Raw genomic sequence first — 20,597 nt, 5'->3', positions numbered from 1 at the left:
CGCCGTAAGGATTCAAACTATGACTTAAAAAAAACATATAATAAACATAAAAGAGACATATTCAATACCAGCATAAGTGATTAACTTTAATAATTATTATAGGCCTATTTTCTGAGAACCAGCTAGAAATTCACCGCCACCCGTGCGCAATAAGAAAATGGCATCTTTTACCTCATGCAGGCCTAAAAAAAAGTCTACATTGCACTGTTGGTGATACGGAGTGCCCCCCCTCGGATTCCCCCCCATGAGAGGATGCGTTCGAATCCCACGTTTACAATAGTTTGACGTGAGTGGATAGATATACTCTAGGTGGGCCTCGGTGCCACTGACCGAGACTGTGACAATGCACGCTGCCCGCTCACAACAAAGGGTTCCCGGAGAAGTACTGCAGGCGATCCCTGCTTAGCTTTTTCTCCTTCATTCGTCTGTTTTGAAACCAGATTTTAACCTGACGGTCGGTGAGGTTTAACATGCGGGATAGCTGCAAACGTTTCTCTTTGTTGATGTAAACGTTGAAGAAGAACTCTCGCTCCAGCTCCCGGATTTGGAACTTGGAATAGGGACACCTCTTCTTCCTTGTACGCGGAGTGCCTGTAAAAATAGACACATATATATACATATATATATATATATATATACACAAAAAAGCCATGATACGCCATGTGTGTCACTGTGGGGGGGGGGGTGAGGCTACACAAGAGCGTTAAATATCTCAGCCCTTTGGAGTAAATAACAGCAAGTGACAGCATCTAAGCATGTGCTTATCTGTTGCGAATTGACGACGACAAAATGCATTTCGACGCATTATGCGCCCTAGCTCAACTCTCAATTTACGCACACTTGGCACGCACTATAGAAATGCATTTGGCCACATTTGCAACGGCCTTTGCGGTCCTCCGTGGACCTATAACTTCCTCGCAAACAGGTGACTGTGGGAATTATAATTTTTCTATTGTTTTTGTTGTTGGAAAAGCATAGAAAAATGTCCTGTGTGGTTCCAAGCATATTCTAGTACTGGCTAGTACTGACAGAAAAGTGCTACAAATCCCCATTTCCTCTTCTAAAGCTCCCCACTCGTGTGCTCACACCGTGTGCAGCGTGGACACGCATACACGGTGAAAAAAAAGGCTTTTTAAAAACATTTCACAAGACGCCAACAGCAGTGTTCTGCCCAATTGGCTTTTACGCATGTACGACGGGCACAAAAAGAAGAAAGCAAATCCGCGAATAAAACGCCCGATGCAAGTTCACGATCAAAGTTGCCATTTGTCACAATAGCGTGTTCTCTCTTTATGAAATAACACGCAGACTCCGCCACCGTGGAGTGTGTATAACATGGCCATTTTGAAGCGCTTTCGCGTCGTAAAAATTCTTCTCATTGCAAGAAACAGCTTTTGTGAGGTTATAATAAAATCCTTTGAATGCTTATAAAACTCCACATAAAATGCGAGCGACAAAACAGCGGGCTAGTCCCCTTAACCTCTTCCCCCATTTTACAGCTTCTACCTACTGGAGTGGCTGCTCTTGGTTCCGGTGCCTTCCTTGGTGGCCGCGGAGGACGACGTGCAAGAACCCGAGTTGGTGTGCTCCTCGTCCGGATCGTCGTCTTCCGCGTCTTTGTCCTGCTCCGAGGCGGCCTGAACCGAGCTCGCGGAGGCGGACTGCTGCGGCTGCTGCTGCTGCTGGGGGTCGCCGCTCCCTCCGCCGCCACCACCACCACCACCGCCCTGCAGCTTCCCCCCCTCGGCCTTTTGTAAACAAGTGTCCGTCTGATTGTCCGTGCTGCTGCAGTACGCCGTCTCGAAGAAGCGATCGAAGCCCTGCGGGAGGACGTTGTTCTTGGCCACGCCGGAGTAGAAGCCCGCGGAGGGGTGGTTGGAGCCCGGGTGGTGGTGGTGGTGATGTGCATGGTGGTGGCTGTACACGCTGTCGTTCTTCATGAGCATTTCTGTCATGGTGGAGGGCGGAAGGCAGTCCCTATGCACCAGCTCCTCTCCGGCCGGGTAGCACGATGCGTAATTGCTCCGGTGGTGCCATTTAGCGGCCGGGTCCAAGCCGTAGGACACCTCCCGAACCGGCTGCACTTGAGAGAGGTTAGTAGAGTACGGGTAGCTGATCTGACGGGACGGGGCCTGCGGAAGGAAGGACGACACGGCGGAGAACTCGGGCACGTAGTAAGTGCAGCTGGGGAGGTAGAGATTGGACGCGCAGCCCGTCCTGTCTCCAAATTCGGATGTCCGGTCCTTGCGCGTCTGGGAACAGAAGTTGCCCAGGTTCACAGAGTTAAACATCTTTCGCGCTCCGTCGATTAAGATGTTTTGGAAACGAGCTGCAGCACTAGAGAAAAATTTGGGAAGGCGAGATGACGCGCAATCCGTCTAAGTCGCCTGGCGGACACGTGATCGAAAGTAGATATTGTCATATATCAATTTGGAAGAGTTGCATGTGTAGGAGTGGTTGGGGTTTGTTACATCCACGGGGGGTGGGTTGGTGTGGTGGCGGTGGAGGGCTTCAAACGAATCATTTTCATATACACAACCACCGAAATCAGGACCTGCTGATTTGATTTGACAATTAGTCAGCTATACTTTGTGCGTGGGTTTGCCGTGTTCGCGTGTGTGTGTGTGTGTGTGTGTGTTTGAATATTCTATAGTATTGTGGAGGTTTACAGGTAAGACACTGTTATTATTATCATCGTCGTTATTGTTATTGAAGCACAAGTCCGTGCTCTCTGTATGGTTTCCTCAACATTACATTTTATCCACAGCATTATTGACACTGACATTTACGCACAGTAATATAAAATATGCCTTTGGAAAGTGGCTGTGGAGGCATGTCAGAGAGAGTGGCCCACGCTGAGTGAAGCAGTCAAAGAACAATTGCATATCATAATAAATAAGCTATATTTGTTATATACTTTTGGGGGGTTTTTCAGCAGGTGGGACTCTTAGGACCACGCAGGACTTCCACGCTGATCTCTCGTTTTGATTCCCGTTTTATTTCAGGCGAGCCTGTTGCATCCGAGTATTAAATACAGGTGTCAGTGGGCTTTACGCAACGTATTAATTCCTTATAAATACTATTTTACGGTTCTGCTCAAATGAAACGAAAACACTCGTCTATCACAAACCTTGTTGTTAAAGTAACATCTCAGATTCGGCGTCAACTACTCGGATGTGCTTGGACTTCGGATCAGAAGGGATCCTTGCAGAGGGAATGACCAATGAAGCCCTGGGACATCGACCCATCGCCCCATCGCCCCATCGCCTCTCCCCCCCTCAGTAAGCAGGAAAAATGGCTGCTTTTATTGCTACTATAGCAGTACTTCCACTCTTATTATTCATACTTTCAGGTAGCAGAGTCCACAATGTAGTCAAAATGTGAATTATCATTTTAAATGGCATTTTAAATAGCTTCTGTGGTGCTTTTTCGGACAAGAAATTCGACTTTTCTCAGCGGATGTGATGTTTTTTTTCTCTCTTTTAATAAACGAAGGAGTGATTTGAAAAAGATGCGTTTGTGTGTTCTTTCCAAGCTCGTTGTAAACTTTTAACTGTGCTGTCGAGGGCCGTTTTCTACTCTTTATAGATTAACAGACACAATCAGACGGTTGGATTCATATAATTCAGCATTCTTTATGATTATTGGAGACTTCCGAAATACAACAGCTCACATTTGAATTATTATCCAATATTCTGATAACACAAAACTTGCAGCTCCATGTAAAATATCACAATGTGTGTATGGAATTTTGAGATTTCCCAGCCGTTCGTGAAGGTAAAAAAAAAGAGCCCGGCTAGTACTCTGACTAGTATTATAGCATTAGACGGAATTGCTGCGGTGTTTGTAAAGACGTGGCAATGGCATTAGCTTGTTTACTACCCTTAGCAACAAAAGGTTGTCTCACATGATGCATTCAAGTACAAAGAAAGCAGGCAGCTGTCCAGACACAGCACTTGAATTTGACCACTAAAATCGTCTCTACGTCCACCATAAAACTTGCAATGGCTGCAGTAACACTAAAGCCTTTTGTTCAAGTAAAAAAAAAACTAAAGTTAGAGAATGAGGGGAATTTGGATTTCACTAACAAGACATTCAATGAGCAAATCGCAGCAAAATAGTGCAGTGCGCACATTTTTTTAAATGTTGCATTCACTTATTTATATATACGCTGCATATATACATAACTTAAATGGTTACATTAAAAAATAAATCCCAAATAATCAATATTCCGGTGAAGCAGAGCCCCTGATGGGAACCCAACATGGACTAAAGCGGTATTTGCGCAAACAAACACGCAGGCCTGTGGCTTGTGACGACATATGCGCGGCAGATGCTGCCAGTGTTGAGCCATTGCTGTGATTGCGACGAGAAAATATTATTTCTTATTTTAATAGTACATTAAATGAATATGGTTGTACTGCGGTCTAAATTGCGTCCACATTTTTTTCCCTGTGAATGTAGTGCAAATACTATGAATACACCATCCAGTAATAATAATAATAATAATAAAAAGGAATATAATAAAAGTGTAGATATGAGTTTAATAACGTCCCAGCACGAATTAAAGCGTCAAAAGAAAAGGCCAATGGGCCTTTTGCAGTATTTACATGGAGGCGTTTATCCCAATGTGTCAAAATATGAACAGCAAACGTCCATCACTGGGAAATATTTGTCTGCTGGGGGTTTTAAGGCTGCGTATCGCCGCACTGGTGCGCGCAGATTACCAAAGAATGAGCTTTATCATGTGTTTATTTCCTCGGATGGCTGACTCACAGCAGCTGATATTCCTCTCGCAGTAGGACCCTGGACAGTTTGTTTTGGTTGCACCAAATGCGCAGCCTGTTTGCACAAAAATGTAGCCCGCATGCGGGATAGTACTCAAAATAGGCAGTGGTTATGCAACATTTTTTCTGCATAATTGGTGATTAAGTTGTTAAGAAGTACTTAAAAAAATAAATTGACGTATTTTGGAAGTTGCACAAACGTCAAAAAACAGGGGTAATCCCACGCACAATAGCCGCACTCCCTTTGCCTGTGGGCCTGCATGCTGACTGTGGAAGGGGGGGGGCGTGGGGGGGCCGTGTAATCATGTTACTGTCCCCTCATGGCCTAGATAAGTTTAATTGGATGTAAGTCGGCCAGTTAAACTTGGCTGCATGAGGCTGCGAACACTTTCAAGCCACACTAAAAAGCCTTGTTTTCTTTCTTTTCTTTTTTTTTATTTTTTTTTTACTGCGCTCTCCGTGAATGCACCACGCGTGAAGCCTCTGTGGCTGCAACAAAAGCTCGCAAGATAAGAGACTTATATCTCCAGAGTGCATTTCTCTTACCACTACGAGCACATAAAACTCTCACAATCAGGTGGTAGCTTGCCTTTTATTATTATTATTATTAAGTATGAAATAATTGCACGTCAATTGGTCGCATAGGACCCAAAAATATTTGCCTGAGCGTGTAGTTATTTATTTATTTTTAACAATTTTGAAAAAAAAACATGCTAAAATTGTTCCAAAATGTTCCTGGTCCTGCCAAACAATGACATATTTTATATTTTATATTAATTAATATGACAAACATCCACCAACTGTTTTGTATTTCCAATTAAACTTACATTTAAGGGACAAATAAGACATTTTTATTTTAATACTAGAATATATTTTGTGAGTATTTATATTTTGGAATGTAGTCAAATCCCATAGTGTCAAATATTGAATTATTCAACTGAAATGCTTTTTTTTAATAATCAAAAAGTGCAGCAAATACCATTATCTGACTGCAATTTTAAATAAATGATCATATATATTCTGTGTCAGTGTTTGTTTTATTTTTATTTCCTATTTTTATTTTAGTTGCATTTAACTTTGTGACAAAGGGGATTAAAAATAAAAAGTTTTCCCACATAAATTGAGCACATATGGGAATTAGATAATTTTTGGGAAAGTAGATTTAAAGTCCAGTTTAAAACTACCATTGGTGCTGATAATAATAAAAAAAGTAATTTCTTGGAAAAGTATACAAGTGACGTTCAGTGAAATGTTTTAAACCGGCCCATGTAGTCTACGGCCTGGGAAGGAATATAAAATACTACTGTGGAAAAACACAAATATTTGGAGAAAAGATGACTAGAATGAACTAAAGTAATAAAAACAGAAATAATTTGTATTTTGTCAACAAATAATTACTAACAGCTTCACTAGGTAGCACAGATTTAAGAGCTTAAGGATCATAATGGAATAAAAAATAATATTAGCTGGATTGGTCCATCATTTCGACGTCATGTGGATCCATTTTAAAACCAGTTTTTTCCTTTTTCTCAATTAGAGACGCATAGGCTCTTCTAAAGTGAGTAGATATAATTCTCTATATAGAACTATATCTATATATAGATATATAGATATATAAAGAAGTCATCTAGCATTATGTCAAAATCAATAGATGACAGCTTGGAAAGGAGACAAGCGAAATGGACCTGGGATTATTCGACCGGTGCAGAATCCATCTATCTATCCATCTATCCATCTATCCATCTATCCATCTATCCATCTATCCATCTATCTATCAGGCATGCGGGGGCGCGCAGGCGCGCACACACACACAGCTAGGAAAGAACAACACTGGCGTGTATTTTTCTTGGTGTTTTTCTCGCCAGTTCCGCGCCATAAAGACTACACAGCAGCTCCATGGCGGCCTGTGTGACACAAGTTCTCTGCGAAGGGCACCGTGAAGCTCACTGACCTTTGAGACGTGGAGACAGGCGGCCATAAACACATTTGGCCAGTCTCAAAGTCAAACTCGGTCCCGAGCATGCAGTGACACGGCTATTGTTCCAAAAGTCCTGCAAAAGCCCCGGCGGGTTTTTTTTTTTACTATCCGGATGTCTCAAGGTTCCTCCGCACTGACCACTGTTTTTCTTTTCAGGGTTTTTCTTTTATTGGGGGAAAGTGAATGCAGCCAATTAGAACACACACGCACACGCACACGCACTGGAGGCGAATGTGTGAACTCGGAGCTTAAACTTTGAAATAATGATCTTGAAGAAAAGAAGAAATCAAATAAAGAGCAAATCCAGCTTCAGTGACATCAAAGTTTTGTTTGAGAAGTTCAAGTTAAAGCTGAATGAGGCATTCAGGCGTTGCAGGAATGTTGGCAACACACGTCTTGTACTGATATTATTAATATTATTCTAACAAAATTATACTTAAAAATGTCTCAATTCAACAATTGACGATTTTCCCATTGACCTTGAATGTTTGGAAATGCGCCCAAACCAAGATGGAGCCTTTTGCATCCATTACGCTCCTGCAGGCCATTTAAAGGGGCAACAACAAACAAATATGAAGGCACCGGTTTATCTCCCTTCGTGGCCAACTGCGCATCTGACAGCTAGAAACATGACTGCCATGAATGATGCGTTCAAATCACTTCTGGCCTGCTTCCATTCACTTCAAATATTCATCAATTTATCAATCACATATTGATAAGATTTCACCTGGCGTGGACAAACACAAGGAATTTCAAGGGCAGGATTCCTGAACCCGAACCAGAACTCCAGCTGTTTGTCATCATCTTCAGGGGCTCCACCAAATATTCCAACGTGGAGCTTTTACGCACATGCAAACTTTCCTCCAACAGTGAGGATGAGGCTTAATATTCGAATACGGATCAACAGAAATGAGTACCTTCAATAAGAAAATAAAGTCAGTGAAGGCAGCACCGACTACAATATTCGCTCAAAGCCATTCCTGCCGTGACAAGTCCATTTCCGCCGACTTACAGTAAGTCGTTGGTGACGTTTAAGCAATATGGCGCATTGGTGTTGGAGAGGGAAAGTGGACTGAAAAGACAACAAACACTACTGAACACAATCACATGCGTAATGGTCAGAAGGAACACACACTTACACACACACACACACTTACACACACACTACTGCAATTGCTTTACTCTTCCTTGCCAGCAGGGAGAGCTTTATGGCTGTTATATTAATACAATATGATTATTTCATCAAGTCATTTCATATTAATGTGACAAGTAGAACAAAATCAGGTCCATGAAGTTGGACTTCAACCCTTTTAGTGTTTTTTTTGCAGTCTGGTCGCGCACCCGTAAGGTTAAATCCAAGCAATGTCCAAAAATTCCACAAAAAAACGAAGTACACGCAGTGCGTATTTCCAAACAATCCTAATACTTCACCTTTTATACGCAGGCAATGTGCTATAATAAAACAAGGCCAACCTGTGTGGGCTCCTATACTTTCTCTTTCACAGCATGTACAATTACGTGGCAACAAACCCCCCCCCCCCCTTGAAATACTTTGAAATGCGCCATTATACTGTTCACTTCTCCGATTGACTGCCGCCGACGCCTGTGTATGTTTTTTAGGAGCATGTAACAAGTCAGGGTCCGGTAACATAACCCCCAGCCAGTCGGCCCCAATGACAAGACTGAGGCAACGAGCCATAAACGTTGCAATATTGTGTTTATTGAAGACCGATACGCATATACATTCATGGCATTATTACTTTATACAAGACAAGGAAGCAATCCTTACAAGCGCAAAGAAAGGAATGCAAATGAGGGAGGAAATAAAATGACAACTACTACACTGAGTGTACAATGTGTATTTTGGAAGGGTGGTAGTGGTAGTGGTGGTACTACATGAAACTTTTGGCAGTATATGATAATATGATATAACAGGCCTACAACTCCAACCCCTCTACGACGACAGCTAAGCTAAAAAGGAATGCGACATTGTTGTTCAAGACCATCAATAACATAAAGCACCATTACGCAGCGATAACAGACCCGGCGTGGAACCGGATCCAAATCATGGAGCAACATGTCTAATTACATTTTACAAAGTTATACACGAGTACAAGATAGGAAAAGGACAACAACAAGGCGCGCGTAAGGAAGGCCCCGTAGCGCCAAAACCTCTGTTGAAAACCTCTTCCTAATATATAATAACGCAATAATATTCATTATACATTCCTTCTTGGTGACGAAGACGCTTGTTGGTGTTTTTTTGTACAGGAAAAAATGTAAAAATAAAAGAAAATAAAAGAAAAAGTCACTTGCGTAATGACTTATTTCACATTAATAACATGCTCACTGCTACAGTTTACTCATTAGACTTGACAGATGGCGTACTGCATTCGCCCCGCTATAAGGGAGCACACATTTACTTCTATTATTATTATTATTCATAACATATCTACTCATGGTGGGCACCAAAAAGGGCCAAAAATGATATCAAGGCCTTAAAACCCTCCCGGTTCAAATGGCACCCTCAACAGGCTCAATTGGTTCAATTATTTACTTTTGACATTTTTAAATCCATGCAGTTATAATAGAATTTAAAAAAAGTCACCGCAGTAGCTGTAATGCATATTCATAAAATAAATAATATGCATTAAGACTACATTTGTTAGAGTTTTAGTCCTTTCTCTGCTGCTGCAGACTTCCTGCCCGTGACCGTGAACGTGTCCACGCCGAGTGGCCCAAATAGTGAAGATTCCACTCGCGTTAGTGGAATGATTGCATGGATGCAACCACTCCTAATTATTATCATTATATATAGCTTTATTGTCAAGGTTTGAAGAAGAACGCCAACCTCTCGCACACATGCGCGCACACAGAAACGCACATTTTGGATGTCATTCCAGGAGGAAATGGTTCTCAAATAAGAAAGTTGACTCATGGTTCTCCTTAAGAACAATGAGAAGCACCTCAGAAGTTGTGCGACGGCAGCAGACATGACTGTCATATGAAGGAAAAAGGAAGGAAAAGTGGACAAGATGTGCGTAATGTCAAAGATGGACAGAAGGTGGACATGCACAGAAAGAAGACTCCGTTTTTGTTTTGTTTTTGTTTTTTAAACCGCCTTATGGATTCACCTTCCGCAGCCGCACCGCCACTAAAAGTAGGCCAGGGCTTGCTCCCTCAGCATGAGTCTCTTCTTCTTCATCCTGCGGTTCTGGAACCAGATCTTGACCTGTTGGTCGCTGAGGTTGAGCCGGTCGGAGAGCTCCCTCCGCCGCTGCCTGGTGATGAACTCGTTGAGCATGAATTCACCCTCCAGCTCGGCCAGCTGGAGTTTGGAATAAGGTTTGCGTTTTTTCCTGGTCCGGGTGTGCATCGGATACCACGGGGCGCCTGGAGGAAGGAGGAAGAGGAGCAAAGATGGTTAGGAGGAAGACGATGAGAAGGAGGAGGAGGAGGAGGGGGGGGTGCATACAAGGCATTAGCCACCACAGTTGCAAAATCACGGTCACCTCCAAGGTTACTGGGAGTCTGGAGGGGCGTCATCTTACTGGGGGGCTCCGTGCGTGTAACCTTCACCATGAGCATGTGAAATAATAATAATAATAATAATAATAATTCATGAAACCGGCATCTGTATTAGTGGACATTTTCCAGATGCACATCCAGCCTAACATCATTTCTTCTACATCTCCACAAAGATGGCCTCCAGATCTATCTATCTATCTATCTATCTATCTATCTATCTATAGGCCACGGACAGGAAGCAGATATTGTTTTTTTTTTAATTTTTTGCCCTTCCTGCGGCTCACAAGAGCGCTTTGTGTCACACAAAGTTTTATTGTTGCAGTTAAAGTTACATTGACGCGATAATTAACCTGTGCCTGCTTTATTTGCCAGTTTCCGAGCGCGTTAAATTAGCCTTGAGTACACATGCAACAGATATTAATCCCGTTTACAAGTCATTAAAAACCCAGACAGGGATCTCCCACTCTTTTCTATTTTCTACTTAAAGCTCCTAGTGGACGTGAACGCGGCATCTTTAAGTAGAAAAGTTGACGTGGAAAAGAAAGTGCATTCACGTAAGAAGGTGGTGGCTGTGACAAAGACAGTGGGCTTTGGAGGAGAAGAAGAAAAAAGGTTTCTCCACGCTGGAACGGACACAAAAAAAAGCACATGGCGCGTGGAATATTTTTAGGGCAACCCCTAGTGGCGTGTACGCACCAGGCAAGTCCTTTCTGCAGGCTGTCAGGAACAATAATGACGCTCATTTAAAACATAAACACCCACGCAAATGCAGCCTAGCTATACACACACATATATATATATATATGTACATATATATGTATTAATGTAGTAAATATGAGATATAAAACCCACCTCCGCCTGCAGCCAGATTACTCGCATGGCTTCCCGGTGACACCAGGCTCTGCGTGTCGGTGGATGGAGGCTTGCTGGTCTCATTGAGCAAGGACGAGCTGGAATCGGACTCCATGGACTGACAGGACGGAGGGTCCTGCGTCAGTTGCTCGCTGCCGTATTCGTACTTGGAGAAGGCGGCTGCGGCTGCGGAGGCTGCGGAGGCTGCGGAGGCTGCGGGGCCGATCCCGGTGTGCATCCCTTGCTCGGATGATAGGGACGTGGAGGATGAGTCCCTCGCCCTGTCCTCCCGCTTCAGGCCACCTGAGCCGCCGCCGCCGCCGCCGCCGCAAGCTTCCCTACTTCCGTTGCTGTAGTAACACTTTGCCTCCTCGGCTCTGCTGATCTCACACGAGCGATTGAACGTGGGGTTAATGGACACCGGGCTGCTGAAGTACGACTGGGAGTATCCATTGCACGGCTCCGAAGGATTCCACGGGAGGGAGCAAACGTTGTCCCTCCTCGGGTAGGAGAGAGACGGCAGCCCCGCCAGTTGTCCCCCCGAGGCTCGAAAATTGGGGAAATAAAAGGTGTCTCCGGTGTGGATGTTTACCAAAGGTCCCACAAACCCCGGATTAAGGAGATTATGCTCGCCCATTTCCGCGGGCCCGACCAACAGCTTCTAGTTTATTGCAATCTGACATTTAACATAGTTAAACCTGGGGGGGCGCCTGATTGGTCACCCTCAGACCACGTGTCCGGGGCCAACTTCCCCAGCTTCCGCGGGGTACCACCCACCCACCCACTCGACCGCTGCTCAGACGAAACAAAACATCAACTTCTCCATATCTTAGCTTTATGTGCTTTATGAAAATATCATAAAGATTTTCATTAAATCTTATTTCTTTTTGAAGGATCGTCTTTTTAGAGAAAAAAAAAAAAAACACCAAACAAAACCCCCACTTTGAGCTGTCCGTGGCCTCGTTTAATAACTTTACAAGCTGGCAAAACTTTTTATATTTTCTTAAATGCTCTATCTCATGAAAAGTATTTTCCTTCCATGTGGCATCTTGGACCGAATTATGGTTGGATTCCTTGTCACATAAAGACCCGATGCCCCAATTTTACAAGCTTGTTTTAAAGAAAAGACTGATGCTCATTGCAGTATTTACAGTAAGACCGGGTCAGAAGCCAGTGGCTCTGTAAAAAAAAAAAAAAAAAAAAAATGAAGGCAACGCTATTCTACAAGGTTACTTTAAGAGGGTATATTTCAGCTAATATTCTATAGTACACCTCACATGAACAAGTTTAACAGATACCTCCAATAAATGAACTCTGCTGGGATTGTTATACCTCTCGCTATTCTTTTTATATGATTTTTACAGGATAACAAGGGGACTGTGAAGTTGGAGTCTCTGGGTTCGGGCTAATTAGTTGATTTGTGGAGTCCACTTCGACAAACATGTTGGAAATATTTTCAATTTTGGACTAGAAATGTTTTTTTTTTTTTTAGATGGGCAGAAAATGCATCAATATCTAAGCACACTAGCTTCCGGTTTGTAGGTAAATAAATAAATGAATGAACTATTATTATATTAAATTATTAAAACATTATTAAAAGCTGCAAAAGTAAAAAAAAAATGTGAGTTAGAAAAAAAATCATTATTTTTGTGTTTAAAGTTCAAGTTGTGTTTAAAGTGAAAATAGTACAAGATGTGTCACATGTTGGAAATCAAACCTTATATAATCCAAATACAGCAAAGACTGTCAGGCCCGGCAATAACAAGTCTGAGCAGAGCTGCTGTGCGCTTTAAATGTGCTCCAAATGTGCCAGTGCGGTGTTATGTGAGAACTGCTGCAGCAATCCTTCAAACAGTATTTGGGGGAACTTTTTTTTTTTTTTTGCAAGCTCGTAGATATTTGAGAGCTGTTAAATTGACCTTGTATGTCATTTCAGTACAGAAATAGAAAAGCAGAAATAGTTAATTTGAGATTTTGGTTGATAATTTCTGCTTCTTTAGCATATATAGTATATTTTTTATTTTTTATTTTCAGAGTATCTAACTGTGTTTGCATGCACATTTCCATTTAATCAAAGATAATGCTTTGGTTTGAAGTGGAGCGTTAATACGCCTTGGTTAGCGTCAAACCCTTCCAATAATAAACACCAGAAGCCAAACAATCCAGTGTGACGTTTACTGCAAAATGGCCGTGTGTGTGTGTCTGTGTGTGTGTGTAAGAGTACTCAAGTCGTGTCTTTACCTTAAAGCCATGTGTTGGATCTCCTGCACGTCCGCATTTGACTTTCAAACTAATGCGCATGTGATGATGTCATCTCTCTCTCTGAGATCCATTCGCATTTTGCTGCCATTAAGTGGGAAAAATCCAGCTAGCTTTAAAAAAAAAAAAAGCCAAGTATACCAAGCACCAAGCACAGAGACAGTCAAGGTCACTGTCTAGTACACAGTCTCCTCCATAATGGAATTACCCTCCTGGAAGGCATCGGTCCTGTCCAGACAGGGCAATAGCCCCCAAACAAAAGGCCTTTCTTCCATTTTCTCTCTTTGGTTCCGTGAAGGCAGGTTGTTATGGCCTTCTGCAATCCTCTTTTTAAAGCTTCCTTCAAGGGAGAGAAGCAGCCAAGGAGGAAGCTCTACAAATTCGCACAAGCGAGTGGTAAAGTTTTAACTTGAGAACTTTTACTTTGGGCTGTCTTTTAAACCGACTTGCATACAAATCATACAGGATATGAACTAAATATTTTTGTTCCTATTTAATAAAAAATAGAAATCCGGGTATTTGAAGTGGAGGCTGATTATAAGGACATTTAAGTCGTCAAAATGGCTGACTGAACTTGACCATCACTTTGGAGAGTGAAAGTGAAAACAGCATTTTTTCATTCATAAAAGTATCAGTAACATTGTAAGTGAAATATCATTTTATTTATAAAAGGCACTAATAACAATTTAAGTATATATGTATATTTGTATTTAAATTGCCTCCAATTGTTAAAAAATAATGAAAATTATCACACAAATGTGCATAATTATAATTAGATTTTAAATACAGCATAACGTTATTATCTGATCAGACATATTAAATGTTACAAAAAGTTAAAAACAGATACAAATAGGTTAAAATAACCTATAGTGTTTTTACTTTTCCATATCAAATACACTCATTTTTATAAAGTAAACCCCAATTTATAAAAATGCATAACATTAGAATAACTGAAATAAAAGCTCACATGTGCTCTTAGCTCCAAGCAGGAATCCCTTCAATCCTTCAATGTATACATTTATATTTCTCTTCAATCGCTTTTCATAAAGAATCAATCACCAAAAGTCCAAAGTTGGGAAAAAATAGGATAAAATAAAGACAAAGCCAGCAAGTCTGTGAAATGATCACAGCAGGCAAACATTTGCAGCTCAGCACTTCCTGATATTTTCCTCTGGTCACCACCAGAGGTTATCAGCCCCCTTTCCATGGCTCTCACGGAGGCCTGGAGCTGCATGCACACATACCCCCCACACCCACCCCCACTCCCACTCCACACACACACACACACTGCAAATAAACAATAGAAATAGCACTCTTTGCATTTCAACTAAATCAGTATAAGCAACTTAAGAAGTTTGAATTTTATTTGTGTTATTCTAAAAAATAGTACATTAATCATTATTATAAATAGGGGGACCCATGATTTAATTTTGACATACACAAATAATTTGTATAATAATTTGCCTCAAGCTAAAAAAAAAATTCCACAAAACTTTCCATAATAGTAATTCACATTAATCACAACCTTCTATGGTTTTTAACTGAAAAACAACCATTGTGATATATTAAAATGTAATAAAATAAAGATGACTTGTATCTTCCAAACATTCAACTTCGTACTGTGTGTAAATATTTGGCGCTAATGTGAAACAAGTATGCAAACATGCGCATAAACGATAAAGAAAACTGTAGTACTTTGTACTTTTTTCCCCACGTACATATTTGGAGTGAGATTTAAAACATAAATAAACATAATCAAACTTGAAGTGGGCCTGCTGCCACACGAAGAGTAAAAAAAAAAAGGCCTACCTTGAAGGACGGCGTGGACGGCGTGGCTGAGTCGTGTTGGTGTGAGACGTTCAATGTCCTACCTGGTCAACAATACACACCTCACGGTGAAGCTTTTGGGGTCAGAAAAACTTCTTGGCTTCTACCCCCACCATCAAAAAACAAAAAAAGACAAAGATCAGAGACCAAATGTTAATGCGAGCCCCGGAGTGATGGTCAGAAATGGAGGTCGGAGGATTTCGCCTCACTTCCCCTTTTTATGTATTTATGGCCTGCCATTAAGCTGGCCTGTCTAGACGGGAAAATAACACCTTGTTTGCCCACAAACAAACCGCCGGCACCGGTGTCCAGCCCCCTATTTATTATGCACAATCTGCCGCCATGTCAAGGTCAAAGTGACTGCATAGTCATGGTCAAGGGTAAAATCTGGACTCTGGCTCATTTTTTACCACAAGAAGCAAAAAGTCAGCTTGGATTCAAATCAACAACATAAAAGAAGTTAGAATGAAAAAAGTTAGCTAGTGGAACTAAAAAAGTCCACCAGAATTTAAAAAAAAAAATCACTACTAAAATAGTTTGCTTTATTTCTAACCGGATATATCTCAAAGTTTCGTTTATTAAATAAATCCGTCCGGAAAAATAGTAATTGTTATGGATTAGAGTTGTAATAAATTACAACTCTAATCAAAAGTTGAAAGAAAACAAACTTTCTAATACTAGTAAAACTTAAAATACTATTTTTGTTATAAGGGAATTTAGCTAAAAACTCATAATGAACCCCAAATTCAATGCAAACATCACCTGTGTTTATTCTTCAAACTCCGTATAAAGCTAAAAAAGGTCACAAATAAAACATTGTAAATACACGTAGCGTGCAATAATTTACAAATGTATTAATAATTTCCAAACTAAACCCACCGTAGAGTGATATTTCCGTGCACTATTTACCCCAAAGTACTCACAGCCACTTATTAGCAGTGCATGTGCAACAAGAAATGAGTCCGGGTGGAAAATGGGCTCTTTGCGAGTCAGGCAGACGCCATGATGCCTGATTGACTTTTAATCATCACTTTGCCATGCAGGAGATGCTTCAGGCGCCATCATACCAGGAGTGGGACAAGTAGTAGTACTGGTGGGGGGGAGAGATTGGAATATTTGATGATTTTTTATTATCATTTATTTATGAAAACATAACTGCTGGATACGCCATCCAACACCACAACATCCGAAGTTACAAGCTTGGCACGACACAAATAAAAGGAGTGTGTATCCATGGGTAATACTCACTGACTTTAATGGTGTACAATCATTGCAGTTGCATGACAGAATCCTTCTCGGACAAAAAGGAAAAACATACAAGTATACTCTAGTTACAGCTCGGCCATACTACGTAATATGAATTAAATAAGAAGACATTGCACTACACAGATAAACAACATCGCAGACGCGCCAAAATACCGCCTCTGAAATTCCAAATTCGACCAAAAGTCCTTTTTTTCTCTATTTTCAGCGGCGAGTATGTTGAAGTATTTTGGCTTTGTAAGTCCCGGCATTCCTGTACGCACGGCGGTTATCTTTCCACACAAAAAAAGTCAGCAAAAATCAGTCTTGATCTTTTTGAAATGTCGACTTTCCTTCCGTGATTTGGTTTGAATGAGACAGAAAAAGGGAAATAAAAAAAGAAAACACACAATACTTGACTTTGAAATACAGATATCGTTTTAAATATTATATATTTATATATGTACAGTCATATAAAACAAATATGGAGTCAATTTTCAGTATTTTTCACAGTTTTTAGAGACTCCAAATTGAAACCAGCGGCGGAGTTGGAGAGGAGAGGAGAGGGGTGGTGGGGGGGGGGGCATGTGATGTGAATTAAAAAAAAAAACCAAGAATGATTTTGACGTTTTCTTTCCGATGCGAGAGGTATGATGGCGGCATAATGTCGGACCTCCTCATCAAGTGGCGTGCAGGTGATTGTTCTTGGATTTACTGACAAACTTCTTCTCCTTCACCCGCCGGTTCTGGAACCAAATGGTGACCTGACGCTCCGAGAGGTTGGTGGCGGCCGAGATGCGCCTTCTCTTGTCTTTGGTGATGAACTTGCTGGCTGCGTATTCCTTCTCCAGCTCCTTCAGCTGCACCTTGGTGTAAGGGACGCGCTTTTTGCGGCCGCGGCGGTAACTGCTCACCTCAGGCTGCAGGGGCACCACATCTGTATATGCGGGGAAGGGGGGGGTTGGGGGGCAATGCAATGTCACATTAGTTCCATAAATGCAGACAAATGTCAGCAACGACATGACACTGTTTCTACAGAAGGTTTATGAGTACAATGATGGCGTTTAGATGATAAAAAATAATACTCACAATGACTACAATTCATCTACGTGGATCCATTTCCGCCTATGTGACTGCATTATCAGCATGGAATTGTGGGTAATACGGTGAAGATAGCACAAGGAAGCACACAAGGCCTATCGGCTACATAGCCGATATGGAGCAGACTAGCATGACGATTACGGAGTGAAACAGCGCATGTGTGCGTTTGGAGCACAATACGCACACTGCGTCGCGCTTGCGTGGCTCTTCTTCCATTATGGAAAAGAAGGCAGGGGTGGGGGGGGTATTGTATATAGGAAGTTGTGTTGGAGTATTTCCCCTATATGCGATATTAATCCTAATAAAGCAGCAGTGTAGTAAACACCTTCCAGTGGTCTCTGTATTTACATGAGGGGGGGGTCTTGGTCTTGGCTTTGACCATTTTTTTTGGTATGTAACATGACGCCGAGGTGTGTGTATGAGTGTGTGTGTGTGTGTGTACAATTGTGTATCTTGATATATGCAATACATGACATGGGTTGAGATTTATTGACACAATCCAAACAAGCTCCCCTGACCGAAAATCAACTTGTGTTCATGCATCACATGACCTCAAAAGGTCATGCCATAAAGTATTACACCGGTGATGTATTTTTTTTGTATTTGTCGTTTTTTCAATATCGTCTTAAAAAAAAGTCAAGTCCATAAGAGACATGAAGGTTGGAGATGTTTGCTGGGTTCCTGTCCATGTTGCTGTGGTACATGATGATCAGGTTTAAATCTAACTGTTGATAACCAAGTAGAAACATGTGATGATGTTAAAAATAGCACGGCTACTCCTCACCGGATGAGGGAAAAAATTCCCATTTGTGTTTTTTTTGGGGGTTTTTTTTACCTGGAAACGGCGACTTCCACAGATGACCGGACTGCGTTTGCTCCTTGGAGCAGTACACCTGCCCGTCCCAGCCATTGGAGAGAGCCCAGTGCTGGTACCCCTCCATGGGGATGAGGGCGTCGTGCCTCGGCTCGGGGTGGCCACTGATGCCGGGCACCACCGACACGTCCAGATATCCCGGCACGGCCTGGTACGAGCTGGCGAAGCTGGGGTAAAAGGCGAACTCTTTAGCCCGGCTAGACAGTTCCTCGCCGGGGAGAGCGGTGCCGGGCTCGGCGTATTTGTCCGCCGGGTGGTACGAGCACGGCTTCTGCTGCAAGTTGACGTTGTGCGAGTGGGAGAGCCTGCAGCCGTAGTAGGGGCCCCCGAACGGGTAGCCGTAGCTCAGCGAGGCGCCGGAGGACGACTGCGGGGCGGGACACTGGCGAGCGGTGTCCGGCGAGGAAATATCCGAGTAGACGGAGCCTTGGTGGGTCGCTATGGTGCCGGAGTGTCTTCCCAGGGCGGGGTGCGACATCAGGTCTCTGCAGTGAGTCGCGGGGCAATTGCCGCTCAGTCCCTCCATTGTTTGGCTTTTATTCGGACCGCTTTCATTCGGGCTTTTTTCATAAACGTACATCAAGGTGTCCGCCCAGCGTGGATGCACAAGCAGCGAAGTCGTCATATCAGGGGCTGCCGATGCTTTTTAAAAGTCGACTTCTCCAAGACGGACACCTCATTTCCAACTACATTTTTACACTCGGCGCATGCGCACACCGGCGCCCCTTGTGCGTCCACTTCATTAAGGATGTGGCACGTGATACGCTAACAGGTCCACGGCGCGCACAGCCGGAGAGCCGGACCGGGGCAGCCCTTTAAAGAGACACTGGTTCGCATGGCGGAGCTTCTCCCTGCGCGCCACGCGGCGCTGCCATTGGCTCCGAGCGGCCAGCCTCGCTCCCTTAAAGGGAAGTTTGCGCGCTGGGACGGCGGCGGCCGAATGAAAACAATCCGGGGAGTTTAGCCGGCTTCCGAGCACTGCGGAAGGCCACCGTGGGCGAATGCATCACTCGTTCTTGCGTTTCTTCACCCAGCGCCATTCTAAACCTTGCAAAAGTCATCCAAAATGTGTCATTTATTCCAAAATATTAGTCCACATTGCTCACTTGCCGTTCTTCGTTTCATGGAACGACCCAATGTAGAGACCCTTTACGCACCTAGAAACGCTAACTTTGCACACTGAAGCCAATATTCTAACAAGGCGTCACCCCTAATCCATACAACAAATGCTTTTTTGATTTGGCACTTTTTGGAATAAGCTGCACATTAATACATACACTATCAGGCTGTGCGTAAAAGAAGTACGCATGCTGTATTTGTGAAATGGTGCTCCAAAAGTGCCCCAACTTGGTCCAAACAGTTGCATGACAGCCATCACAGGAGCAAGATCTAGATTTTTTTTAAAACCTTTTGGATTATTAAAAAAAACAGCATCACTTATCTTGCATGAAGGCATGCGTAAAGACGATGTCAGGCCATAAGTACATGATTCCTACTATTTAAATGTATATAAAATCACCCATAATGCGTATTAGGTGTCATTTTTTAGGTCTAATATTGGCAAGAAAATACATAATGATATTAATTTTTGACTTGTATTGCTGCAATTAGTCGTCAAATGTGCGTAAAAGGATCACCTGATGCATTGAACATGAAGGTCCAAAGTTATATTAAAAGTACAATATGCTTATGTTCATATATATGTATATATATGGCAAGACATCTCCGAGTTTGGGTTAATAGAAGCAAAAATAAAGATCAAATTATAAAAAACTGAGCTTATTATTCAACGATGAATACTAATAAGTTATCAGAGCAACTGTACACACACACACACACACACACACACACACACACACTGGATGGTTCAAGTCAAACATAAATTGCACAGCTAGTCATTTTGCCAAAAATAAGCCTTGACTGTCACATGACTAACAATCGTGATATAATCGCAAGTGAGAACCACACATAAAAAAATACGCACGAATGCAATCCACGACAAAAAAAAAATATGAGTTCCATTATCAGCAATCATCCCACCCGGAGTCACTCCGGGTAAAGTTGTTATTATAATTTACCGAACAGTACCTCTTGTGACAGTTGCTGTCAGAAATGCAAGTCATATAATTTTAGTGCCACTTGACTCAGG

At 42.4% G+C, this 20,597-nt stretch overlaps 3 protein-coding genes across 3 annotated transcripts; all 3 read right to left on the bottom strand.

Annotated features, from left to right (window-relative positions):
• Nucleotides 1–358: 358 nt before the first annotated feature.
• Nucleotides 359–2,391, bottom strand: hoxc11a (homeobox C11a). The gene is made up of 2 exons (XM_058085482.2): nucleotides 1,511–2,391; nucleotides 359–591 (listed from the first exon to the last, which is right to left on the bottom strand). Exons 1-2 carry the CDS (start codon nucleotides 2,289–2,291, stop codon nucleotides 359–361), a joined length of 1,014 nt encoding a protein of 337 aa, XP_057941465.2. The 5' UTR covers nucleotides 2,292–2,391.
• A 7,528-nt stretch (nucleotides 2,392–9,919) lies between these two features.
• On the bottom strand, nucleotides 9,920–11,782 carry hoxc12a (homeobox C12a). The gene is made up of 2 exons (XM_058084047.2): nucleotides 11,146–11,782; nucleotides 9,920–10,158 (listed from the first exon to the last, which is right to left on the bottom strand). The coding sequence occupies exons 1-2, from the start codon at nucleotides 11,780–11,782 to the stop codon at nucleotides 9,920–9,922; spliced, it is 876 nt and encodes a 291-aa protein (XP_057940030.2).
• Nucleotides 11,783–17,091: 5,309 nt separating this feature from the next.
• On the bottom strand, nucleotides 17,092–19,431 carry hoxc13a (homeobox C13a). The gene is made up of 2 exons (XM_058083985.2): nucleotides 18,410–19,431; nucleotides 17,092–17,410 (listed from the first exon to the last, which is right to left on the bottom strand). The coding sequence occupies exons 1-2, from the start codon at nucleotides 19,071–19,073 to the stop codon at nucleotides 17,154–17,156; spliced, it is 921 nt and encodes a 306-aa protein (XP_057939968.2). The 5' UTR covers nucleotides 19,074–19,431; the 3' UTR covers nucleotides 17,092–17,153.
• Between the last annotated feature and the right edge of the window lie 1,166 nt (nucleotides 19,432–20,597).

Source organism: Doryrhamphus excisus, linkage group LG17 (assembly GCF_037039965.1).
Source record: "Doryrhamphus excisus strain RoL-2023G ecotype Guam linkage group LG17, RoL_Dexc_Guam_v1.1, whole genome shotgun sequence".
Taxonomy (NCBI): Eukaryota; Metazoa; Chordata; class Actinopteri; order Syngnathiformes; family Syngnathidae; genus Doryrhamphus; species Doryrhamphus excisus.
Note: the sequence above shows the minus strand (reverse complement) of the source record. Positions and strands in the feature narration are given on the sequence as shown.

What these genes read in the sequence shown, in the direction of transcription:
- hoxc11a (XM_058085482.2), bottom strand. Translation starts at nt 2,291, where the DNA reads ATGTTTAACTCTGTGAACCTGGGCAACTTCTGTTCCCAGACGCGCAAG. An exon ending in AACCAAGAGCAGCCACTCCA is followed by an intron (nt 592 to 1,510) that starts GTAGGTAGAAGC and finishes CTATTTTTACAG; the next exon opens with GCACTCCGCGTACAAGGAAG.
- hoxc13a (XM_058083985.2), bottom strand. Translation starts at nt 19,073, where the DNA reads ATGACGACTTCGCTGCTTGTGCATCCACGCTGGGCGGACACCTTGATG. An exon ending in GTGGAAGTCGCCGTTTCCAG is followed by an intron (nt 17,411 to 18,409) that starts GTAAAAAAAACC and finishes CCGCATATACAG; the next exon opens with ATGTGGTGCCCCTGCAGCCT.
- hoxc12a (XM_058084047.2), bottom strand. Translation starts at nt 11,782, where the DNA reads ATGGGCGAGCATAATCTCCTTAATCCGGGGTTTGTGGGACCTTTGGTA. An exon ending in TAATCTGGCTGCAGGCGGAG is followed by an intron (nt 10,159 to 11,145) that starts GTGGGTTTTATA and finishes TCCTTCCTCCAG; the next exon opens with GCGCCCCGTGGTATCCGATG.